At 43.0% G+C, this 21,425-nt stretch overlaps 1 protein-coding gene across 6 annotated transcripts in view; it reads right to left on the bottom strand.

Moving 5' to 3' along the window:
- PRR35 (proline rich 35) overlaps window positions 1-21,425 on the bottom strand; it is a 52,335-nt gene that overhangs the window by 4,534 nt on the left and 26,376 nt on the right. For 4 of the 6 annotated variants that reach the window (XM_039349931.1, XM_039349934.1, XM_039349932.1 and 1 more), the window contains 2 exons: window positions 17,915-18,115; window positions 129-1,858 (listed from right to left, as the gene is read on the bottom strand). In XM_039349931.1, the coding sequence (XP_039205865.1) occupies window positions 129-1,765 (1,637 nt within the window). In that variant the 5' untranslated portion in view covers window positions 1,766-1,858; window positions 17,915-18,115. Of the gene's footprint in view, window positions 1-128; window positions 1,859-2,458; window positions 2,858-17,914; window positions 18,116-21,425 lie in introns of those variants that run through there. The other 2 variants (XM_039349928.1, XM_039349929.1) reach the window with 2 other exon arrangements.

Below are 21,425 nucleotides of genomic sequence, written 5' to 3'. Positions count from 1 at the left end.
GAGAGACTCCGGGAGATAGGAGAGGACAGTTAGGCCTGGCCTGTTATGGTCCATGGGGTCACAAAGAGTCAGCCATGACTTAGCAACTGAACAATAACAAATGAATGGAGAAAGAGAGCACGTCATACCTGGGTGGATAGATCTCGTTTTCAGGTGTTGTCATATCAGAGCTTGCCAAATGAAGGCCGCTTTTGGCAAATTTCCTCTTCAGGTTACTTGGGGTGACTCCACCATTGTCCAGACCAGCAGCTCCTGTGATCTCTGGCTTCTTGACGCTGTTGTGGAGAACAGCAGCCCCCTCTTTTATGCCTAGGAGACCATGGTAACCCTCAGGAGATGACTTTCTGCAGAGATGGCCAGTAGCCAGCAAGGAATAGCTTTCCCTCTCATGGACCAGCCATTTCTTCTCTTCCTCCTGCAGTAGCAATCTTTTGTGGCCCTGCTCAGGGAGAGGGTCTTCACGGCAACCTTTCACCCAAGGAAGGTCTGTCTTCAGCACTGGTGCTTTCAACACGCCTCCTTTTGGGGGGTCCGTGGAGATCTGGGGCTGGAGGGGCGCAGGTATGGCTGCGGCAGGCAGTTGCTGAGTGTCTGGCTTAGTGGGCGCCATCTTGCTTTCTGCCGAAGTGAAGGAATGTTCAAAAAGCAGAGGGTAGTAGAAGCGTGGAAGGAAAGTGGACCTGTCGGGGCTCTGCAAGGACTGGAAGTGAGCCGAATGGGGGTGCATCAGCTGGGCTGTGGAGGCCAGGAAGGGGAATTGGGCCAAGTGGGAATGGGAAGTGGCCCCATTGGTCACCGAAGGGCTGAAATAGGAGAAGAGGTTGGGAGCCAGGGGGTAGTTGATCCCCAGCAGAGAGAAGTTGAGGCCTTGAGATTCGTGGAAATCACCGTAAGCTGGAGGAGGGTAACAAGGGATGACGTTGCCATCGGTGCAGGGAGCCAGAACCCCAGTGGTGCTTCTCCGCTGCCCGTTGGCCACCAGTTTCCATTGTTCCATGAAGACCCCGCTGCTTCCTGAACATTTGGAGGGCATTTTGCAATGCTTTGGTTTGGGGTCCAATTCCATAGAGGCCATCTCCTTTCCTTTGGACATGTGCTTCTTTAAGGAGAAAACATCCGTGATGATGAAGTCAGGGGTAGGATCTTTGGAGGCCTTCTCCTGCTTGTTTTTCAGCTGAAAAAGGAGGGTGTTCACATCTGGTTCAGAGGTCTCCCCAGCAGATAGGGTTTCCTTGACCTTCTTCTCAGCTGTGTCTACCTCCTGCAAGAACCTAGACAACTCTTCTTCTTCCTCCTCCTCCTCCTCCTCCTCTTCTTCTTGGAACTGGCTGGTTTCATCACTCATCCTTTCCGAGCAGGCCACATCTTCTGTCCCTGTGGTCTTGCCTTCTCCACCCTCTCGCTCTGCTTCATGTTTGGAGTGAGTGGCCTCCATCCCCATCGGGTCATATGTCTCAGGCTCCTCTCGCCTCCCACGGAGCTGAGAAGTCTCTGTGGCTTGCAAGAGCCGAAGTTCTGGATGGAGAAGGCCTCCTTTCTTGTAGGACCAGTCCGATTCGATTAGCAGAGACAAGGAATTCTTACACAGGCTGTACTTCATGTGGTTGTAGAGATGCGATTTCTCCATACAAGTGAATGGGCACTGGAAGCACTTGTAATTGTAGGGCTTTCCCCAGGGACGGGGGATGTAATGGGGCTTCTTAGGCTTGCGTTCCTTGTGCTTGTAGACCGGGGCCAACTTACAACCTGCTTCATCCTTTGACATGGCTGCTTCCAACCAAACCAAACTCCAGGGATCCCTTGCTGGGCACCAGGCAGTCAGCCCTTCTCCCCAGCTTGCTCGGATCTGCAGCTTACTCTGAAAAGAGAGAAATCAAAAGAATGCATTTATGGCAGGGCAGTGCGTTGGCCCCCAATTGCAGGCCTCTGATGGAGCTCAAGGTCGACTCAGCCTTCCATCCTTCCGAGGTTGGTAAAATGAGGACCCAGATTGTTTGGGGGGGGGGGAATAGGCTGGCATTTGCAAGCCACTCGGGAAGAGCTGTAAAGCACTATGGAGCAATACATAAGTCTAAGTGCTCTTGCTTAGGAAGGAAGGAAGGAAAGAAGGAAAAGGAAGGAAGGAAGGAAGGAAGGAAGGAAGGAAGGAAGGAAGGAAGGAAGGAAGGAAAAGGAATTAGGAGAAGGAAGGAAGGAAGAAAGGGAGGGAAATCAGGAGAAGGAAGGAAGGAAGGAAAATGAGAAGGAGGGAAGGAAAATCAGGAGAAGGAAGGAAGGAAGGAAGGAAGGAAGGAAGGAAGGAAGGAAGGAAGGAAGGAAGGAAGGAAGGAAGGAAGGATTGGGGGCAATATGCTGACTCTATAAGCCACTCAGAGAGAACTTTAAAGCGCTATGGAGCGGTGTATAAGTCTCAGTGCTTTGCTTATGGCTATTGTTATCTGTATGCAAATATTCCTACCCCAGCCAGTGGGGCAACACCAGTGTCTTTCAAAGCAGCATCTGATCTTTCTCTCTCTCCTTCCTTCCTTTTGCTCTTCTGCAGCTCCCTTTGCATGGCAACCCCGGAGGCAGGAGCTCTCCACTGCTTGTTCTGGGGAAGCAGCCCTAGGCGCCCTTTGAATTAAACAGCAGGGTTAACGGCCATTAAGTACAACAAAGGAATGAAAAAAACACCCGTTAAAGGCAACAAAGGAATGGAGAGTGAACTTTCCTCCACAGCCAGCGAAGGGGAAGGGCTCTCCCTGTTTTGCACACCGCTTTGGCTTATCTCGGACACTTGCTAAATGTCTGCGAGGCAAGCGCCCGGCTGGGGGGAAAAAATCTCTGTCCACCATGTCAATTTCAATCAGTTTTTCCTTTGGGTAAGGCTGTTGAGTTTGGTTTGTCAAAGGCAAGCACTGTGTAGGAAGGAAGGAAGGAAGGAAGGAAGGAAGGAAGGAAGGAAGGAAGGAAGGAAGGAAGGAAGGAAGGAAGGAAGGAAGGAAGGAAGGAAGGAAGGAAGAAAGAGGGAGGGAGGGAGGGAGGAAGAAAGAAAGAGGGAGAGAGAGGGAGGCAGGGTAGAAGAAAGAGAAAGAAAGAAAGAAAGAAAGAAAGAAAGAAAGAAAGAAAGAAAGAAAGAGGGAGGAATGAAGGAAGGAAGAAAGAGGGAGAGAGGGAGGAAGGAAGGAAGAAAGAAAGAAGGAAGGAAGAAAGAGGGAGGGAGGAAGGAAGGAAGAAAGAAAAAAAGAAGGAAGGAAGGCAGGAGAAAGAAAGATAGAAAGAAAGAAGGAAAGAAAGAAAGAAAGAACGAAAGAAAGAAAGAAAGAAAGAAAGAAAGAAAGAAAGAAAGAAAGAAAGAAAGAGAAAGAAAGAAAAGGTATCTATACATTTTACAGTACATTTTTTTCTCTATTGTCATTTTTCTTTTTTAGAAAATGTTTGGCTAATGTCATCTTTGCAAACGGTTCATGCATTCCGTATATTGTTTTCATAAATGGACAGCTTGCATTTCCTACGGACGTTTGTAGCACTAATAGCAGCAGAGGTTCATCTAATGTTTGTAAAAAAAATCTCTTTTTTAGCCAAGTTCGTCCCCTGCTATTGTGGACACATATATTTTTCTTGACGGAATATGTAAAAGGTGCACCAGCTCTTCTGGGTTATTTTTCTTTTTTCAACTTTTCGTCTAGCCTACAATGTTGGGAGTCCTTCCTGGTCTGCGAAGGCCCACCCCACAAACAAATTGTTAGCCAGATGCACAATTTGCAAAGCGCACAATTTCAAAAGGACGAGTTTCCTGTGATAACTATTTTTGACTTACGCTTGTTGAGATCTACAGAATGAGCTACAGTTATACTCAGCTCGGAATTAACGTACAGGCGGTCCTCAAACTTACGACCGTAATTGAGCCTGACAAATTACAGTCATCCGTCACGATGGTTGTAAAGCAGGTCATCACGTGACCGACTGTCCCAATTTTACAACCTCTGTTTTTGCAGCATTTGTTATGCAAACACAGCAATCTGTGTAAAGCAAGCCCATTGTTTGCTAAGGGCTGGGTTTTGCTGGAAACTGGAGACAAACCTGTCATAAACAGAATGCTGCAAATGGCTGTAAAGGTAGACCGGTTGCAACTGCAGTCACCTGACTGCATTGTGTGTGTGTGTTGTCCTTCGAAACTTCGAAACCCGATCATCGGTAGCTTCTGAAGGGTCTGTGACTTTGAGCAGTCATCAAGTCAAGGAATGTCTAACTTTCCCCTCCATCTTCATTCGAGCAGGCTAAATTCGAAAGGAGTGTCTTACAGCAAGACACAGATGGAAAGCAATGAAGACGGGTGCAAATGCCTCTTGCTTTCCCTAGAGAACACGGGGAACATACAACGTAGGTTGGTAGAGTTGGAAGGGATTTTGGAGGTCTTCTAGTCCAGCCTCCTGCTCCAGCAGGAGATTCTAACCTATACCATTTCAGACAAACGGTTGTCCAGTCTCTCTTTGAAAGCCTCCTTGTTTGATCACACAGCACTTCGGAGAGCCCCAAAAGAGGATCAGAACGGAGGGCCTGGAGCAGACCTGACGTCTTCAAGGGCGTCTCCTTTGCTCTGCGCAGTCCGGGAAGCAAATTCTGAGGGGTTCTGCCCCAAACAGGACCTCCTCGATTCAAAACAGGCATCGGGAAGCATGCTCAGAAGGTCGCTCCCCCCACCCCCAACAGCAGATACTCTGAGTCTGTAGCATCTCTCCACCTGCCACAACGCGTTATTTCCGGCGGCTGGAGGAGACAAAGCATTTTGGGGATGTGTCCAGGGGGGCCCCTGCCACGTCAGTGCATTCGCACCTGGGCAGGGGAATTGCAGGATCCCTTGGCCTCGAATGGCCTCTGGACAAGAGGCAAAGAAGGGCCGGGGAGCGCAAAGATGAAGGAAGAGGGGAGAACCGCACAAGCAAAGAACCAAGTTGTCATTGCAGGCAGTGTTGTAGTTTGTGTGCCGTGCTGCGTATTCGATTTCTTAATGCACACGGTGTTTCCAAGCGTATTGCTTGCCTCACACTCCACCCCCCCAATGCTGCACTCATGAATATCAGAATATGATTCGAATATCTTTAATCATAAAGACCATAAGCTCAATCTTTGTCTTTTCTTTTTTTCACTTTTTTCTTTTCTTCTTTTTTCTTTCTTATCTTTCTTTTTCTCCCTCTCTCCCTTCCCCACCTCCCTTTTCTCTCCTTCCTTCCTCTGTCCCTCCCTCCCTCCCTCCCTTCCCCACTTCCCCTTTCTCTCCTTCCTTCCTTCCCTCCCTCCCTCCCTCCTTCCTTCCCTCCCTCCCTCTTTCCTTCCTTCCCTCCTTCCCTCCCTCCCTTCCTTCCCTTTTTTGAAGACCCATCAAACAAACTCATGTTTTACAGAGGACAAGGCAAGCATGCATGGACTTGAATTCCCAGATTTCCCCAATCAGTATGCTGACTGAGGAATTCTGGGAGACGAAGTCCATATATCTTAACGGTGCCAAGGTTAGGCAACACGGTTCTATCTAGAGGACCTCATATTTTTTGTCTGGTCCTAACCGGGCATTAGAGGTCATTAGATCTTCAGCCGAGGCATCTTCTACTATTAAAGCCTCAACATCTGCTGTTTTCTTTCATGCGATCATAACATTTTCCAGCCCATTGCTTTGGTAGCAAGGAGGAGTGGCTGATTCTCCAGAAGTGCTTGGACTATAGGTCCCATTACAAGTTGTATTGACTAACATTGATGGAAGTTGGAGACCAACAGGATTGGCAAGGCCTCATGGTTTGGTGTTCAATGGGAGAATTAAAGACAGTAAAAAAGAAAAAAAAAGAGATAAAAGATGACTGGAACTGGGAGGAGGATGCAGGAAAAAAAAAACCATCCAGCATATCTAACAGAAATTATCATCCATCATCATCACCATCTCTATAGGAATGCAATTTTTGTATTATTTTGCAAAAATAGGAATTCTTCTTTTTGCTGGAAGTGGAAAAAAAATGAAACGGTGAGGGATAATAAGTTTGTAAATGCTGAAGGAAGATGGTATATAGCGTCTTTAATTCTTTTTTTTTCTTTTGCTATCTTCTGTCTTCTGCACTTTTACCTTTTCTTTTTAAAACTTTTTTATTTTCAAATTTATTTTTTTAACTCCGAAAATAATTTCCTAACAGTGAGGACAATTAACCAATGGAACAACCTGTCTCCAGAAGTTGTGGGTGCTCCAACACTGGAGGTTTTTAAGAAGAGACTGGACAGACATTTGTCTGAAGTGGTATAGGGTTTCCTGCCTGAGCAGGGCGTTGGACTAGATGACCTCCAAGGTACCTTTCAACTCTGCTATTCTGTTATATCACCATAAACACCACCAACAGCAGCAGCAGCTTTAAGAAAGGCATCTTGAATGTTTATTTTTAAATGCTATTGATAGTCTCAGCAATTACTTGCTGATGGTCTTCTATTCTCTATAGCCGCAAAGTAGCAAAGGAAGGGATTTTTTTTTCTCCCCGTTGACCTTCGCTTGCCCAAACTGGCATCAGTGCAGCCCACCCAGGGCTCCCCAAATACTAACAGCTTGGTGCAATAAGTGACTTTTCAGCCAGCCCAGGAAGAAACGCTCGCTGAGCCCAACCTGTGCGCCAAACAGCTTGGGAGAAAAGATGCCTAAGGAGAAAACCAATGGGAAAGTGGCCAGATGACAAGGATGGGGGCAGCTGGAGTCCTGGGAGAAGAGGAGGAGGAGGAGGAGGAGGAGGAGGAGGAGGAGGAGGAGGAGGAGGAGGAGGAGGAGGAGGAGGATCAGTGTACACAGAGATGAAAGTTTACAACTAGTAGATCACTTAAGGGTGAAGGGATTACGCCTTTGGCTGTAATAATAAAATTGATAATACTGTAACTGGAGATGTAAAATGACTCAGAAATAAAAAGGTCCTCAGTGAAGAAATGGGGTCAATGCAGAACAGCTTTCTCCTTCCCAGTGACTCAGACTCCACTCAGGTCTTTGTAGCACGAAGTCAACTTGCCCCCGTGTTCTGAATAGGGGTACAGCCCCCCTCATTTTCTAACAGGAAATATCTCCACCCCCCCCATCATTTCAAGGGGAACGTTCACTGCTCTTCCCCGGGGCAAGTGTTTTCATCCAAGGACAAGGGTGATTATCTTGATGAAATATCAGAATCGACATACCTCAAGTCTCAAGCTGAGCCGGGAACCCGCGCGAAGAGCTCTGTTGCCAAAATGGGTGGTTTTGATCAGATAGTCATGGGTGCCCAACTTTCTACCCTGCTTTGGGTAAAAGGATTTGGGTGGAGATTTCCACTATCCCGATCCAGTTGGAAGTAAAGAACAGTTGGTTGAGGAGACGCCAAGGAAGAACCTGGTGCTCTGAATAACCCTTGGTGGAACTCATAACTCTCCTTTTCATTCTTTCCAACCCCATGGAATGCTGGGAAGAAATGATGTAATGGGGACTCAGGAATCTGAGCAGCAAAAATTCCCCTTGAAATGATTGGGGAGCAGAGATATTTCCTGTTAGAAAATGAGATGGGGGTGTATGCCTTCGGAACAGAGGGACAAGTTGACTTTCTCCCTCAGCCTGACTTTAGGTTCTTACTGAACCGACTGGGATCCAATTTGGTGAATTTAGGGGAAAAAAACAGCAGATTGAGTTCAGAAATGGGCCAGAAGAAGGTTGCATAATGATGATCCTAAATAGAATCGAATTCTTTTTTTGGCCAAGTGCGATTGGATACACAAGGACTTTGTGCAGAAGCTCTTAGTGTACATACAAGCAACAAATGATCAATCATGATCATAATCATACAATCATCATATAAGTCATAAGCTACAACATTCAGTGATAGTTGTCGGATACTGAATAAGCAATCAACACAAATCATAATAGGTTACTAATAAAAAAAGCAATCAACACAAATCGTAAGATACAAACAACAAAGTCACAGCCATAAGAAGCTAAGGAAATAGATAACAGGAAGGATGAGAAGGATAATAGTAATACAGCCCTACTGTGTGGTTTGACCTCCCAGGGCATTGAGGTGGTAAGTCAAGGACTAACTGTAACCATAAAATAAAATTTACAACAATTATGCACATAAGCTCTCTAACAGCTCCTGAGGATACACTGACCTCTCTTCCCCTTCCCTATTCCATGCCCCCCCCCCAAAACACCCATCACTGCCCAAGTCCATTTAAACAGCTTCATATATTTAATTTTGTATTTGACAACGGGAACCATTTAAATGATTGAGTTAATTCATAACCCATCAACAGGTCTGTGCCAGAGACCCTGGGGCAGATTTCAGGGGCCTGTAACTTCTAGGGTGGTAGGGCGAAGGGCTCTCTTGAGAGCAGGATAAGGGAAATCACTCTGCACATTTCAAACACGTTTTCATTCTGGGAAGCTTGAAAGTTTTAGTTCCATGTAAAAACAAAACAAAACAGATCATCCTTTCTCCACCCCGGTGTGGTTCTCTTTTGGCACAACGATGCTGATGCATAGATCACAGATCCCTTCCAGCTGGGGGAAGAAGGAGGAGGAGGAGGAGGAGGAGGAGGAGGAGGAGGAGGAGGAGGAGGAGGAAAAGAAGGAGAAGAAGAAGAAGAAGAAGAAGAAGGAGAAGGAGGTGGAGAAGAAGAAGGAAAAGAAGGAGAAGGAGAAAGAGGAGGAGGAGAAGGAGGAGAAGAAGGTGGAGAAGGAGAAGGAAAAGAAGGAAAAGAGGAGGAGGAGGAGGAAAAGAAGGAGAGGAGGAAGAGGAAAAGAAGGAGAAGAGAAGGAGGAGGAGAAGGAGGAGGAGGAGGAAAAGAAGGAGAAGGAGAAGAGAAGGAGGAGGAGAAGGAGGAGGAGAAGGTGGAGAAGGAGAAGAAGGAAAAGAAGGAAAAGGAGAAGGAGAAGAGGAGGAGGAGGAGAAGAAGGAGAAGAAGGAGAGGAGGAGGAGGAAAAGAAGGAGGAGAAGAGGAGAAGGAGGAGAAGGTGGAGGAGAAGAAGGAAAAGAAGGAGAAGGAGAAGGAGAAGAAGAGGAGGAGGAGGAAAAGGAGAAGGAGAAGAGGAGGAGGAAAAGAAGAGAAGGAGAAGGTGGAGAAGGAGAAGAAAGAGAAGGAGAAGGAGAAGAGAAGGTGGAGAAGGAGAAGAAGGAAAAGAAGGAGAAGAGGAGGAGGAGGAGGAGGAAAAGAAGGAGAAGGAGAGGAGGAGGAGGAAGAGGAAAGAGGAAACAGAAATGAAGGTGTAAAAGAATGAACAAAAATGGAAAAATAAGCAGGAGGGAAGGTTCAAAACCACTTTTCATTTGTGCAGCAGCCATATTTTGTGTTGCCCAAATATGGCTGAAAATAAGTCCAAACTGCTGACAGAAATAAGATGGTATATATTGTTCTTCACGGTCTGTAATATTTTAAGATTTACATGTGCACCGTTAAGCAGCGTGTGCCACATTTTTATGAGTTATTTTATTTTTGTGATGCTAGTATTTTATCTCATCTACTAGATTTTACTTATTCATATTTTGCTGGCCATTGAACAAATAAACTATCTAAAAAAAAAAAATAGAAGAGTGGAAGGCGATGAAACTATGAAAGAGCTTCAGTTGCCAAGCTGGAGAGAGAAGGAATTTGAGCAGGGCTAATAATATTCCACGTGTAAGGACACAGAGACTGTCATCTCACAACACACCAAATCACAAATCAGCCAACTCCATTAGAGCCCACCAACTGACACAAATCCAGCTGGGTGCCTGATATACTGTTCGATGTGTAACGTGATCCTGGAAGATTGGGTTAATTGAGCAAATCACTGTTTACTGATCGTTATTTATTTCACTGTGCATTTGCTGCATTTATAATAGATTAACAGAGTTGGAAGGGACCTTGGAGGTCTTCTAGTCCAGCCCCCTGCTTAGGCAGGAAACCCTATACCATTTCACACAAATCACTGTCCAGTCTCTTCTTAAAAACTTCCATTGTTGGAGCATTCACCGCTTCTGGAGGCAGGTTGTTCCACTGGTTAATTGTTCTCACTGTCGGGAAGTTTCTCCTTAGTTCTAGGTTGCTTCTCTCCTTAGTTAGTTTCCATCCGTTGCTTCTTATAATAATGATGATAAAGTTGGAAAGGATTTTGGAGGTCATCTAGTCCAACCCCCTGCTCAAGCAGGTAACTCTATACCATTTTGGACAAATGGCTGTCCAGTTTCTTCTTAAAAACTTCCAGTATTGGAGAATTCACCGCTTCTGGAGGCAGGTTGTTCCACTGGTTAATTGTTCTGTCAGGAAGTTTCTCCTTAGTTCTAGGTTGCTTCTCTCCTTGATTAGTTTCCATTCATTGCTTCTTGTCCTGCCTTCAGGCGCTTTGGAGAATAGCTTGACTCCCTCTTCTTTGTGTTAGTTAAAGAAAGGCAAACATAACTTAGGAATGCAGCAAGAGGCAACTTGGCTGGAGATGCCCCAGTTCACACAGTTCTCATCAATCCTGGATCCATTGTGGCTTGGACTCAAAGGGGAAGGCAATTGTGTGTTGTGTTTTATCACAGGCAGCACTTTGTTGGCAGTTCAAGATAACATTGGTATTCTTGAATCGTGAACTCTTAGGAAAGAATCCTCTGATTGTGTGTTTCAAACATCCATTTCCAGTGGGGAAAATAGGAGAAAGCAGAGTGGGGAAAAATATTTTCCTTTGCTGTTTCTCGCACCTGAATTAGACCATGACAGGGTCCCTGCAGGCAAAACCCCCCACTAAAGGCAAAACCAGGATAAACTGACCCTGGTTTGTTCCCAATCTTTTAAGTGGCCACAAACTACTAGCAAAAGTGGCATTTGATCACAAGGCTAGGAGGCATCGAGAAATGTTCCCCCTTTGAGCATCTAAGAAGGGACAGGAAAGGAGTAAGGGAAAGAGGAAAGACAGGAGGGAAGGGAACAAGAAAGGCAAAGAAAAAGAAGGAAAGAGGGGTAGAAAGCAAGGAAGAAAAAAGAAGGAAAGAGGGGAAGGAAGAAGAAAGAAAGGAGAACGAACAGGGAAGAAAAAAGAAAGGGGAAGAAGGAAGGAAGGAAGGAACAAAGAAAGGAAGGAAGGAAAGAAGGAAGGAAAAGAAAGAAAGAAGAAAGAAAGAAAAGAGGCAAAGGAAGGAAGGAAGGAAGGAAGGAAGGAAGGAAGGAAGGAAGGAAAAAGGAAAAGAGAAGGAAAGGCAAAGTGATGGCACAGGAAGACTTGGAGTTGTGCAAAACGCAGCCCCTGAAATTAACAAATTGTCTAATCTTATTGCAGCCAGCCGTTGCTCAGCTGCTTGTGAAAGACGTGTGTTCCCCGGTCCACACAGGTGATATTATATTAATAGGGTCTGAAGCTCTAAGCCGATTGGGGGAAGCTTTTAAAAATGCACACAAACACCCACCCACACAGCACACTCTGAGCTAGAGTGATGTGGCTTCTTTGTTCATATAGCAAAGGAATTCCCAGCTTGGAATTTATAGATTGGCCCCTTTAACTAAAACAACCTCGGGGGCCTCCTGGAAACAAAGCAAGCTTTGGTGGGCCATGCCTTTTTAAAAAAATAAAATAAAATAAAAAATAAAAAACTCTGAGACAAGACAGCCTTTGCCTGGGAGGGGTGAGCCATGAAAAATGTATGGACGGATCTGGAGAAGGGAAAGATGCTCGGAACAAGCTATCGATCAAAAAACCTCCAAAAGCACACACAGCTGTACCGGCTTCTACACCCTGATATCAAGCCTGGTTTAAAGTTGGCTTGGACGTGGTCTGGAGTGGGTCAGTTCTGGAAGTGCCCGCATCCCCTTGACTTCCATCCCTGAAGTCCACTGAAAGAGCGGCGGTGGGAAGCTGGCACGGTGAGCAGACAAAGAGAGACAAATGGCTTTTGCACCCACTTATTTAAGTTTTTATACCATCCCCATAAGGTGACTTTGGGTGACTTGGCCCAGCCTAACCAAATGGCAATAGGAAAGAGAAGTTCTCTCTTTGGATTGATCCAAAGTCACCCAGCTGGCTTTCATGTCTAAGGCAGGACTTGAACTCGCTGCCTCCTGCTTTCTAGCCTGGTGCTTAACCACTAGGCCAAACTGGCTCTCTCTGAAACCTAATTGGTTCTCAATCCAATAGAGAATGTGTCTGTTTGCCTCCCCCCCTCCTCCAAATTCATCGATGGGATAATGTGCTTCAGCAGCTGTAGAGCACAAAATAGCAACCTAAATGACACTTTGAAAAACTCTCACAAAGTCAGTTCTCCTCCCAGGTTGTCACATTGGGAGTGGATGGATGCTAGTCCAGTAAATTACAGGTTGCAGAAAAGAACCATTGGGTGTTGGGTCATTTGCAGAAAAAATGCAGGGGAGTTTTGTGCTGATCGCAGACTGCAAATATGTGAAGGTTTAATGAAAGGAACATGCTCCATAAAGGGGCCGGCACTGTTGCCCACTTTTTGCCACCCACTCCAGTTTACACAGGACCCCTCTGAAAGCAGCAGAGTCCTGGAAAAGCAGAGCGTGGATAAAAGTCCCCAAAGAGCATGGAATAAAAAGTGAAGCAAAATGGCACTGTAATTTACCAAAAGCAAGGGGAAAAAAAAATCCCCTACATATTATAATCTTGGGGCAGCTATGACCCCAAGATCTCATGTCATCTTCAAAAATGCCATCATCAATTTTTATTTCATTTGCAAAGTTCTGGAATGCATGAAACCAAATGCAGCTAATGAAATTGGGGGCCCTTCCCACCCCCACTTCTTGGAATAATTGGTTCCCATTTCAAATTGCTCTTAACTATCAGAATTTTATGTTCCCATCTGAAATACCTTTTCTTTCTTTCTTTCTTTCTTTCTTTCTTTCTTTCTTTCTTTCTTTCTTTCTTTCTTTCTTTCTTTTTCCAGTTTTGGACTTCTGCAAGACTTAAGAGCCCCCCCCCCAGCCCCTGCCCCAGCCCTGCCTTCTTCCTTCGCTCTTTGGATGCTGCTAATAAACATCAGAGGCTAAATATTTAACTAGAGAAAAGGACTGCTGTATTTGGAGAGCAAATCTCACTCAAAAGTCTCAGAACGCCTTAAAAAAATGAAGAGATTTATTCTATCATCCACTTTAACGGACTATGCATATTTCAGTAGACGTTTACCCACTTACAGTCTGCAGTCAGCATAAATAATTGTTAGGCATTTTAGCTGCAAACAACTCACACAAAATGGTGCTTTTCTAGAATCTGTAATTTACTGGAATAACATCAATCCATCCATTCACTGCCATTGTGATGGTCTTTTCTGGACTTCATAAAAAGTGCATATTCTATAACCAGAATACTGGAAAAAGAACAAGATTTTATGTTGCTATTGACAAGGATGTTCCATAGAGGAGTGACGATAGATATAATTTATCTTCATCTCAGAAGCTTGTTATAGCGAAGTAAACTGCTGAGTTTAAAAACAGAATCCTAGCACAATACCAACAATGTGTATGTATGTGTGTGTTTTTATATATACATATACACGCGCGCACACACACACATTAAAACATTTTAAAAAGATAAAAAGCAATAAAAATTGCTATAAAATAAGGCAGAAAGGAAGGAAAAGAAAAAAGTCAAAGAGAAAGCAAAAAGGCCAGAAAACCAAAAAAACATAGAAAAGAAAAAAAGATACAAATGGCTCTCAATATTCTTCATTGCAGTTATAAATACAATTATAGTTTAACTACTCTCTGTAAAGTTACATCACGATTCTCTTCTTTCTATAATCTACCCCAACTAATCATCCAAATCATAAATCACAAGTTTATTTTTTTTTCATTTTTATACACACACACACACACACACACACCACAATTCCAACTATGTGACTTAGGAACCAAGAGGTAAGTAAAACCACTTCTGAGTCAAGCTATCAGTTCCTGACGACTTCCCTGAAACATCCATGAAATTCTGCTTTTGCTGTTGCCTTGTTTTGGGGGGAATAGTTTAATTTTTTCAGGTTTAATCTGAATCCGTAGCATATCCTGGTTATCTGTCAACTTCATACTAGCCAACTCCAAAGCTGACCAGCCTTCTGAGTTAATGTCATTTAAGTGCTGCCAGGGATTTTTTTTTTAAAAAAATCAGGACTATTTTCTTTTGGGTGAAAAAGCTCAATTAAAAAATTGTTTGGAATTGTTCATTAGGTTTTCTACTTAAAATGAAAAATAAATCACTTTGTATTACAATAGAATGTTTCTTTTTGTTGTTGAATGAATTCCTTAGCTACCTTAGCTACCAAAATGGTAGAAATTTAAAAAACAAACAAACCATACTTTATATCCATTGTGAACCAAGTGCAATGTTAAGCCCAATAAGAAGAACAATAACATTTTTCAAAGTGGAAAAATATAGAGTGGATACAATTTTGATTTTGTTTTTTTTTAAATAATTATACAAATACCATACATACAAATGTTTTGGAAAGTAGTATGGTTTTGCTACAACGTGGTAAAAAATTGAGCACTGTGGCAAGATTTAAGCCTTCTTAGTTCTATTTGATATATTTAGTAAACACCTAAAACTTTTATTAATCAGAATTCCCTGTGTAACGTACAAATGATTTTTTTTTAAAAAAATACAAAATATTTAAAATGTGCAAACTATAACAGCACAATAATTAAGATAAAATTGTAACCAGCATGTAATCATAAATATATAAATTATTTGAATTCCTGCCCTTTTTTCTGTAGCAAAGGAGAAATTGTTGATTTGACCAAAAGAAATGTACACTAAGAAATATTCCTGATTTCTTCTCCAAATTCAGCACTTCTTATTGTCTCCATACGACTTGGATGTGTTTATATTATATCAAATTCCAAATCAGCTCAATTGCTTGGGTCTGGATAGGCAAAAAATGTTTTAATCTTTCTATTCTTGGGAAGATGTCAAACCCTCGCAAAGGGATCTGGAAGAAAGGCTTAAGTATGGTGGGATCAAAATTCAGAAGAAAATGAAAATTCTTCCTTCAAAGCAGACTTCACTTGAGCCTAAATTATGACCAGTGAAATCAATCGATCTTTTATAATGATCCCAGACAAGAATTTTTCTAAAACAGCAGCATAACAGTCTTTGACAAGAGATATCCTTGCATTCACACACAGTTAATTTCTCACCTGCCTTGGCAGTTCACTTTCCATTTTAATATCATTCTAAGTAACGATCTCCGTTTCCATCTCTCTCTTCCTAAGCAGATCTACCCTTTGAATTCTCTTTTTATATATATTTTTAATCCCACCTTTATTATTATTTTCCCCCGTAAATAACGCGGCAGAGAATATAAACAATACTCCTTTCTCCCCCCCCCATTCATTTATTTTTTGTTTATTATTTATTTAATCTGGATGGTCAAAGATTAATGACCATCTTTCATTTCCTAGATTAAGAGATTGATCTAATATTTCCTAGATTTCTTCTAAGATTTGAGAAGATTTCTTTTCAGATAGTATCCTGCAAACTTGGTTAGCACTTTAAACAGCAAAAAGAAAGAAAGAAAGAAAGAAAGAAAGAGAAAAAGAGAGAAGGAAGGAAAGAAAGAAAGAAAGAGAAAGAAAGAAAGAAAGAAAGAAAGAAGAGAGGAAGGAAGGAAGGAAGGAAGGAAGGAAGGAAGGAAGGAAGGAAGGAAGGAAGGAAGGGGGAGAGAGAGGGAGGGAGGGAGGGAGGAAGAAAGAAAGAAAGAAAGAAAGAAAGAAAGAAAGAAAGGAAAGAAAGACAAAAAAAGGAAGCTTCAGGGGTTCTGACTTGGCAGGATCAAAATTATCTTGCTTATTGGTTAACAAAAAAAGCAGTTTGGAATAATGATTAAGGCATCAGTTCCAAAAAGTGGCGACTCTGTGTTCTAGTCTCATTACAGGCACAAAGCCAGCTGGGTGACCCTGGGCCAGTCACTCTCTCTCAGCCCTAGGAAGGAGACAACGGCAAACAAATTCCAAAGAATCTGGCCAAGAAAACGGAACTCCATGTAGTCTCCAGGAGACAAAATTGATTCAAAGGCACAACGACAACAACTTGGCTAACAGAAGAGAATTAAAAAAGAGGTACTGAATATTCTTACCCCTCATTTATACCACATATGTTTTCATTGAGGTCATTGCCAAATAATGCTCAGTGCACTTTCTGCCTGAGGGTTCCCAAACCATAACTGGACAATTTTTATTACAGTGTCCCTCTGCCATGGTCTTGCTTCCTACTACCACCTTAATCCACGGAGAGATGTTAGGCTGATCCTATCAAGTGAGGCACAATTTCCAGTGTTATCTCTTCTGCAATTATACTTTGTAGTTGTCAGATAAAAGTGAAGGAAAAGCCATTCTAGTCAATGTAGGAGAATGTATAAACAAAAAGAAAAAATTGAACTGAATTAAAGGGTCTGTAAGAATTGCCCTTCAACCTAAAGTTCTCATTCAGGGCACAAATGACAACGCTCAGATTATTCGACTTTGGACACCTTAGGGAGCCTCTGGAGAAGGCTCTGATGCTGGAAAAGATGGAAAGAAAGAGAAGAAAAGGACACCCAGAAGCAAGGTCAAGAGACACAATTTACAGTGGTGATGGGGGCACCCTTAGAAGATTTGGGAACAGATACATTTTGTGGTCACTAAGAATAGAAAATGACTTGATAGCACAGAATCAGTCAAGAATTGCCTTGCTGGGTTGAACCATGAAACCACTGCCCATTTTGTACAATATTTTTTTAACAGTAGACATCCAGGGCTTTGGAGAACCTCTCACAAACTGGATATAAAGGCATTTGACAGCCTACTGCTCTTGAACATGGAGTTTCATTTGGGTTGCCTACAGAGATTCTCATTTCCTTTGGGTTTGTTCTCTAACAGCTATCTTGTACAGTCACTACACAACTACCACTGTTGCTCCTGACCTCCAAACTTAGAAGTCATTTCACACTTTGCGTCCTCCATTTATGTACACCTGTTCTGTGCCTTATTTGTTCTGCAGCACAAGTTGTCTGAAATTTCTTAGGAAATACAGCAGAAACGTCTCTGTAAGATCTAAGAAAAACAGAATCTCACCTTAGGAAGTTCCTTGATCACCACGAACAGGAGAAAGTAATCAGCTGATGGCTCTCCCAGGGCTACCGACTTCCCTAATACCTGCTCTGAAATGTTGTTCTTAAAGTCTGAAATGGTACCAATAGTATTTAAATGGGAGGAAAGAGCCCCCACTGATGCCTCTATTCTATCCAGGGTCAGCTTTTCCATTTGGGGAAAAAAAAAATCAGAGCTAAAAATCAGAGCTGGAAGCGTAGGGGGGGGGGGGAAACTCAGTGACATTTGACTCTTCCCCAGATCAATAAATCTAACCAGGAAACTTTCAGAAAGGTGAATTTCAAATCAAAAGGTCTTTAGACAAAACCTTTTATAAACTTACTCAGGGGTGGGGTGGGGGGGTGAGGTGCTTGTAAGCTGGAACTCCTGGGACAGAATTTACTATTGTGTTTGTGAAAGAATGGTGATGAAAGAAGAAAGACAACAAACGCGCACTCACACACACACACACACACAGAGTGAAAGAATTGACAGGAGGTTGCAGAGAGCAAGGAGCTGAACTATCAGAGTTGCTTGAGTTTCCAGCTTCTTTTGCAACAGGATGGCTGGGCTCCCTGTTAAGCCCCAATCCTGGTTTAAGCAAATCAGGATGCGTAAAAACCTGGCAAAACTCACGCGCTATCAGAAGCCCCCTATCAGGGGGTTGCAATTTTGCAAAGACAGTCCCTAAACTCACTTCATCTTTTTCCAAACAGAGTTTTGTTGTTGGTTTTTTTCAGTTGCCTCTGTGCCCAACCAGCCAGGTAGAATGTGAGGCTTTGCACACCTGCACACATCCTTCCCCAAAGTTGGCTTCCTTGCAACCCTTAAGGATCCCAGCAGTGAGGAGAAAGCAAAGTCTTCTTACCTCTGAAGCAGGACCTCTGCCCTCCCGCCGCGCTGCCTGGTGCTGTCTGTGCAACTGAGAAGCCTCACGAGTTGATGATGCGGGAGGTATATACTGACTGCACGTGTGTGGCTTTGAGGCATCGTTGTGGCACGGCCTGGCTTGCTCCAGCCCCTTTCAGGAAGGTGTTGGTCACATGCTGCGCTACTCCCAGCTAAGGATCTGGCAAGAGGGATGAAGGAGGAGGGAAGGGAGAGGGAAGGAGAAGAAACGAAGGAATGGGGAAGAAGGAGGAGGAGGGAGGGAGAGAGGGAAGGAGATGCAAGAAAGAGAAGGGGATCTTTTACTTTAGGAAGAGATAAAGAGAATTTCCAGGCATCCCTCACTGGCCTAAAGTTTTTGTGTTGTTTCTCTTTGCATCTGTGACTGCTGGTGATGCGTTTCAAGTTTTTATTCAAGGCCGGGAAGATGTAAAGAAACTCTGATGCACCTGCTTTGGCCGTGGAGAGTTGGGTTAGGGGTTGAATGTGCTGCAATTTTTTTTTTTACATTTCCCCATACACAAACACATTTCATATCCAAACCATCTTTCTGCATCCCTTTCCTTCCTAGCAAATAATAACAATAAAAATAACAACAACAATAATAATAATAATTTCCCCAACTATACTTGCTGTCTTGCCCGAAACCGTGTTTGAGGAAGAAGCAACATGATTATTTAATTTTTTTTTTAAAAAAAAACTATGAGTACTCCAGCTTCTAGTGCCAAGAATATGATTTTAAAAGGAGGGAGAGAAATGGGCTGAGAATCCACTGTAACATTGGGCAGTAATCTTCCTTTTTGCTTCTTCTTCTTTGGGGATTGTATTGTATTGGTGGGGGGGTTAGGATCAGATCACTAATTTCTCTCGTCTCCCTTTATTTTGTGTGTGATGACTATTTTAACTTTTAGGGCCGAATTTTACTTAACCTTGCCTCTTATCTTAAATTTGATATTCAATGTTTAGGTTTTTAAATTTAGTTTTTTCTATTTTACATAGCCCCAGAGTCCCTCTATGTGGGAGATGGGCCTTTTCTAAATGTGATGAATAAATAAATAAAATAAAATCAAACACAAAGCCGAAAATAACATTAAAAGGAGAAAAAGATGTTCTCAGCTCCCAATTCTTCAGAATGGACGTGGCCTATGAAGAAATTCCAAATAGTATTTAGTGACAGACCCTGATTTATTTTTCTCAAGAAAAATATCCACCTCTGAGGATACAATTCTCCCCCTTAGACACACAGATACCCCTGCAGTCTAATTAAGTTGCCCTCACAATTTTACTGCACCCATAGAAAACAAACTAGAGCTGATGATGTTACCTAGTTGGGTAATAAAACATCTGCAAGAAAACAGCCAAGCTCAGAGAGCACCAAGGACCCCACATTTCAACCCTGAGCTACAAATATTGGAACATAGAATCATACGGTTGGAAAGGACCTTGAAGGTCTTCTAGTCCACCCCCTGCTCAAGGCAGGAAAGCTTATATCATCACAATCAAATGTCTGTCCAGTCCAGTTTTGAAAATCTCCAATGATGGAATACTCACAATTTCAGGAGGCAAGCTGATTCATTATTAGTTGTTCTCAATGTTAGAAAATTTCTCCTTATTTCTAAGTTGGATCTCTCTTTAACAAGCTTCCACCCATTACTTCTTGCCCTGCCCCCTGGTGCTTTGGAGTATAAGTCAATCCCCTCTTTGTGACAGCTCCTTTCTCCATATAGTTCCATAGCTACAACTCAGTCTCTTAAATCCTGGAAGCTGGATTTGTGAGCTGTAGGCTCTGCCTCTTAGCTGCTATATTCAACAATCCAGATGTTGATAGACTGCGATTCCATCAACCTTCACTAAAAACCCTGGTGGAATTAAGCAATGAGGATCACTGTCCCATCACATTGGGAGGGGCTGTGCTGTCCTGTTCTTGACTGACATGCTGAGGCTTGGCAAGTTCCTGGTGTTAACCCATCTTGGTCCTCACTGATGTATTTGCTCCTCTTTTCCAAACCCACCGTTGTTGAATACCTATTCCCCTTTATCAGATTAGACTCCCATAATGACTTTTGTCAACACTGACTCCTGGAGGTCTAGATGGATAGGTCCTGGACTTTTTCTAGCCATTGTTGGAAGAATAGTTTGTCTTCTCCTTGCTATGGTTGAGAGAAGCGATTGGCCCCAAATCATCCAGTAGACTTCATGCCTACAGCAAGACTAAAACTCACAGGCTCCAGGGTTCTGGCACGGTGCCTTTAACCGCTGCACCAAACTGCGTCTCCCTAGTAAGTACCAGTTAAGGAGCATTAGGAAATTAAGTCTGATACCATCTAGCCAAAGTGAGGCTAGAAAATATCAGTTTAGCCCAAAAGATAAAGCTAGGATTTTATCTGGTGTTAGGTTTCATGTGCTTTCTGCACTAGATGGCCTTCTTCCAACTTTGAGCAGATCGGAGCAATTTTACCTGCCCGATACTTTTGCTATTCCTTTCACAGGTCTCTAAAAGTAGACTTAGGACTCTGCTCTTCCATGTAAGGACTGGATCAGCCTAAACGGAATGTCTGATTAGCTGCCGGTGGATATGGTAGGGGCAGAAATATAAATATTTGTGCAATCCTTACCCACACAAGGTACACTGTTAGACTCTCAGCAGTGTTGGGTACCAACAATCATAGTAGGCTTCTGGGTAGACTCAAAAGTTGGGAATCTGGGACCATCTTGTAGTTTTGCTCCTTCTTTTAGGGCTAGTTTTAGCTAACATTGACGAGAGAGGGAGAAATCGGTCAAAATATTCCTTACTTGGAATTCTTCAGGGTTTGGTGAACTCCCAGCTTCTGTTCAACATCTACATGAAGTTACTGGAGGTCAGTTGAGTGCATCCATACGATCTCTTGTTATGTCTCAGATTGTGTTTGTCCTTAAGCACAATTATTTGATGATTCATTCTTGTTGTTTTCATTTCTTTTTTAAACTCTGTATTCATTGCCCAGCATTGCAATCATAAGATGGGAATCACGTAATATATATAAAAAAACCCTGATAAAAATAAAATTTAAAAAGGAGGGAAAATATTTCAGTCTAATGCTGGAACTCTATAGGAACATCTCCTGTATAGTGCTCCTTCTTATCTCTGTCTCTCTTAGCAACCATCCCCTAATTTGTTGAAATATCTGGAAGCCCTGTCTATTTTTCAAAGATTTCTGAAGAACCTGAAATGAATGACCATCTGTAACACAGCAAAGGCCCTGAGGTGGAGCTTTAATACTTCTCCGCGAGTATTAAAGAACATTGTGGTCTTCTGTTTCTGTTCACTTTCTGTCAGGCATCAACGGCGTATCACAGAATGTTCCAATTCCCGCTCTTGAACAATATTTGAAGTCTTCCAACCTTTATTCTACAGAGATCATCTAAACCAGCAGTAGCTGTGCCAAATGGAGACAACAGAAAGTGAAGTCCCATATGTCTAGAAGACATCAGACAGACCTAGGTGTTCACTC

This window comes from Crotalus tigris, unplaced genomic scaffold, assembly GCF_016545835.1.
Source record: "Crotalus tigris isolate CLP2741 ecotype Arizona unplaced genomic scaffold, ASM1654583v1 scf7180000018301.7375997, whole genome shotgun sequence".
NCBI classification, from domain to species: Eukaryota; Metazoa; Chordata; class Lepidosauria; order Squamata; family Viperidae; genus Crotalus; species Crotalus tigris.
Note: the sequence above shows the minus strand (reverse complement) of the source record. Positions and strands in the feature narration are given on the sequence as shown.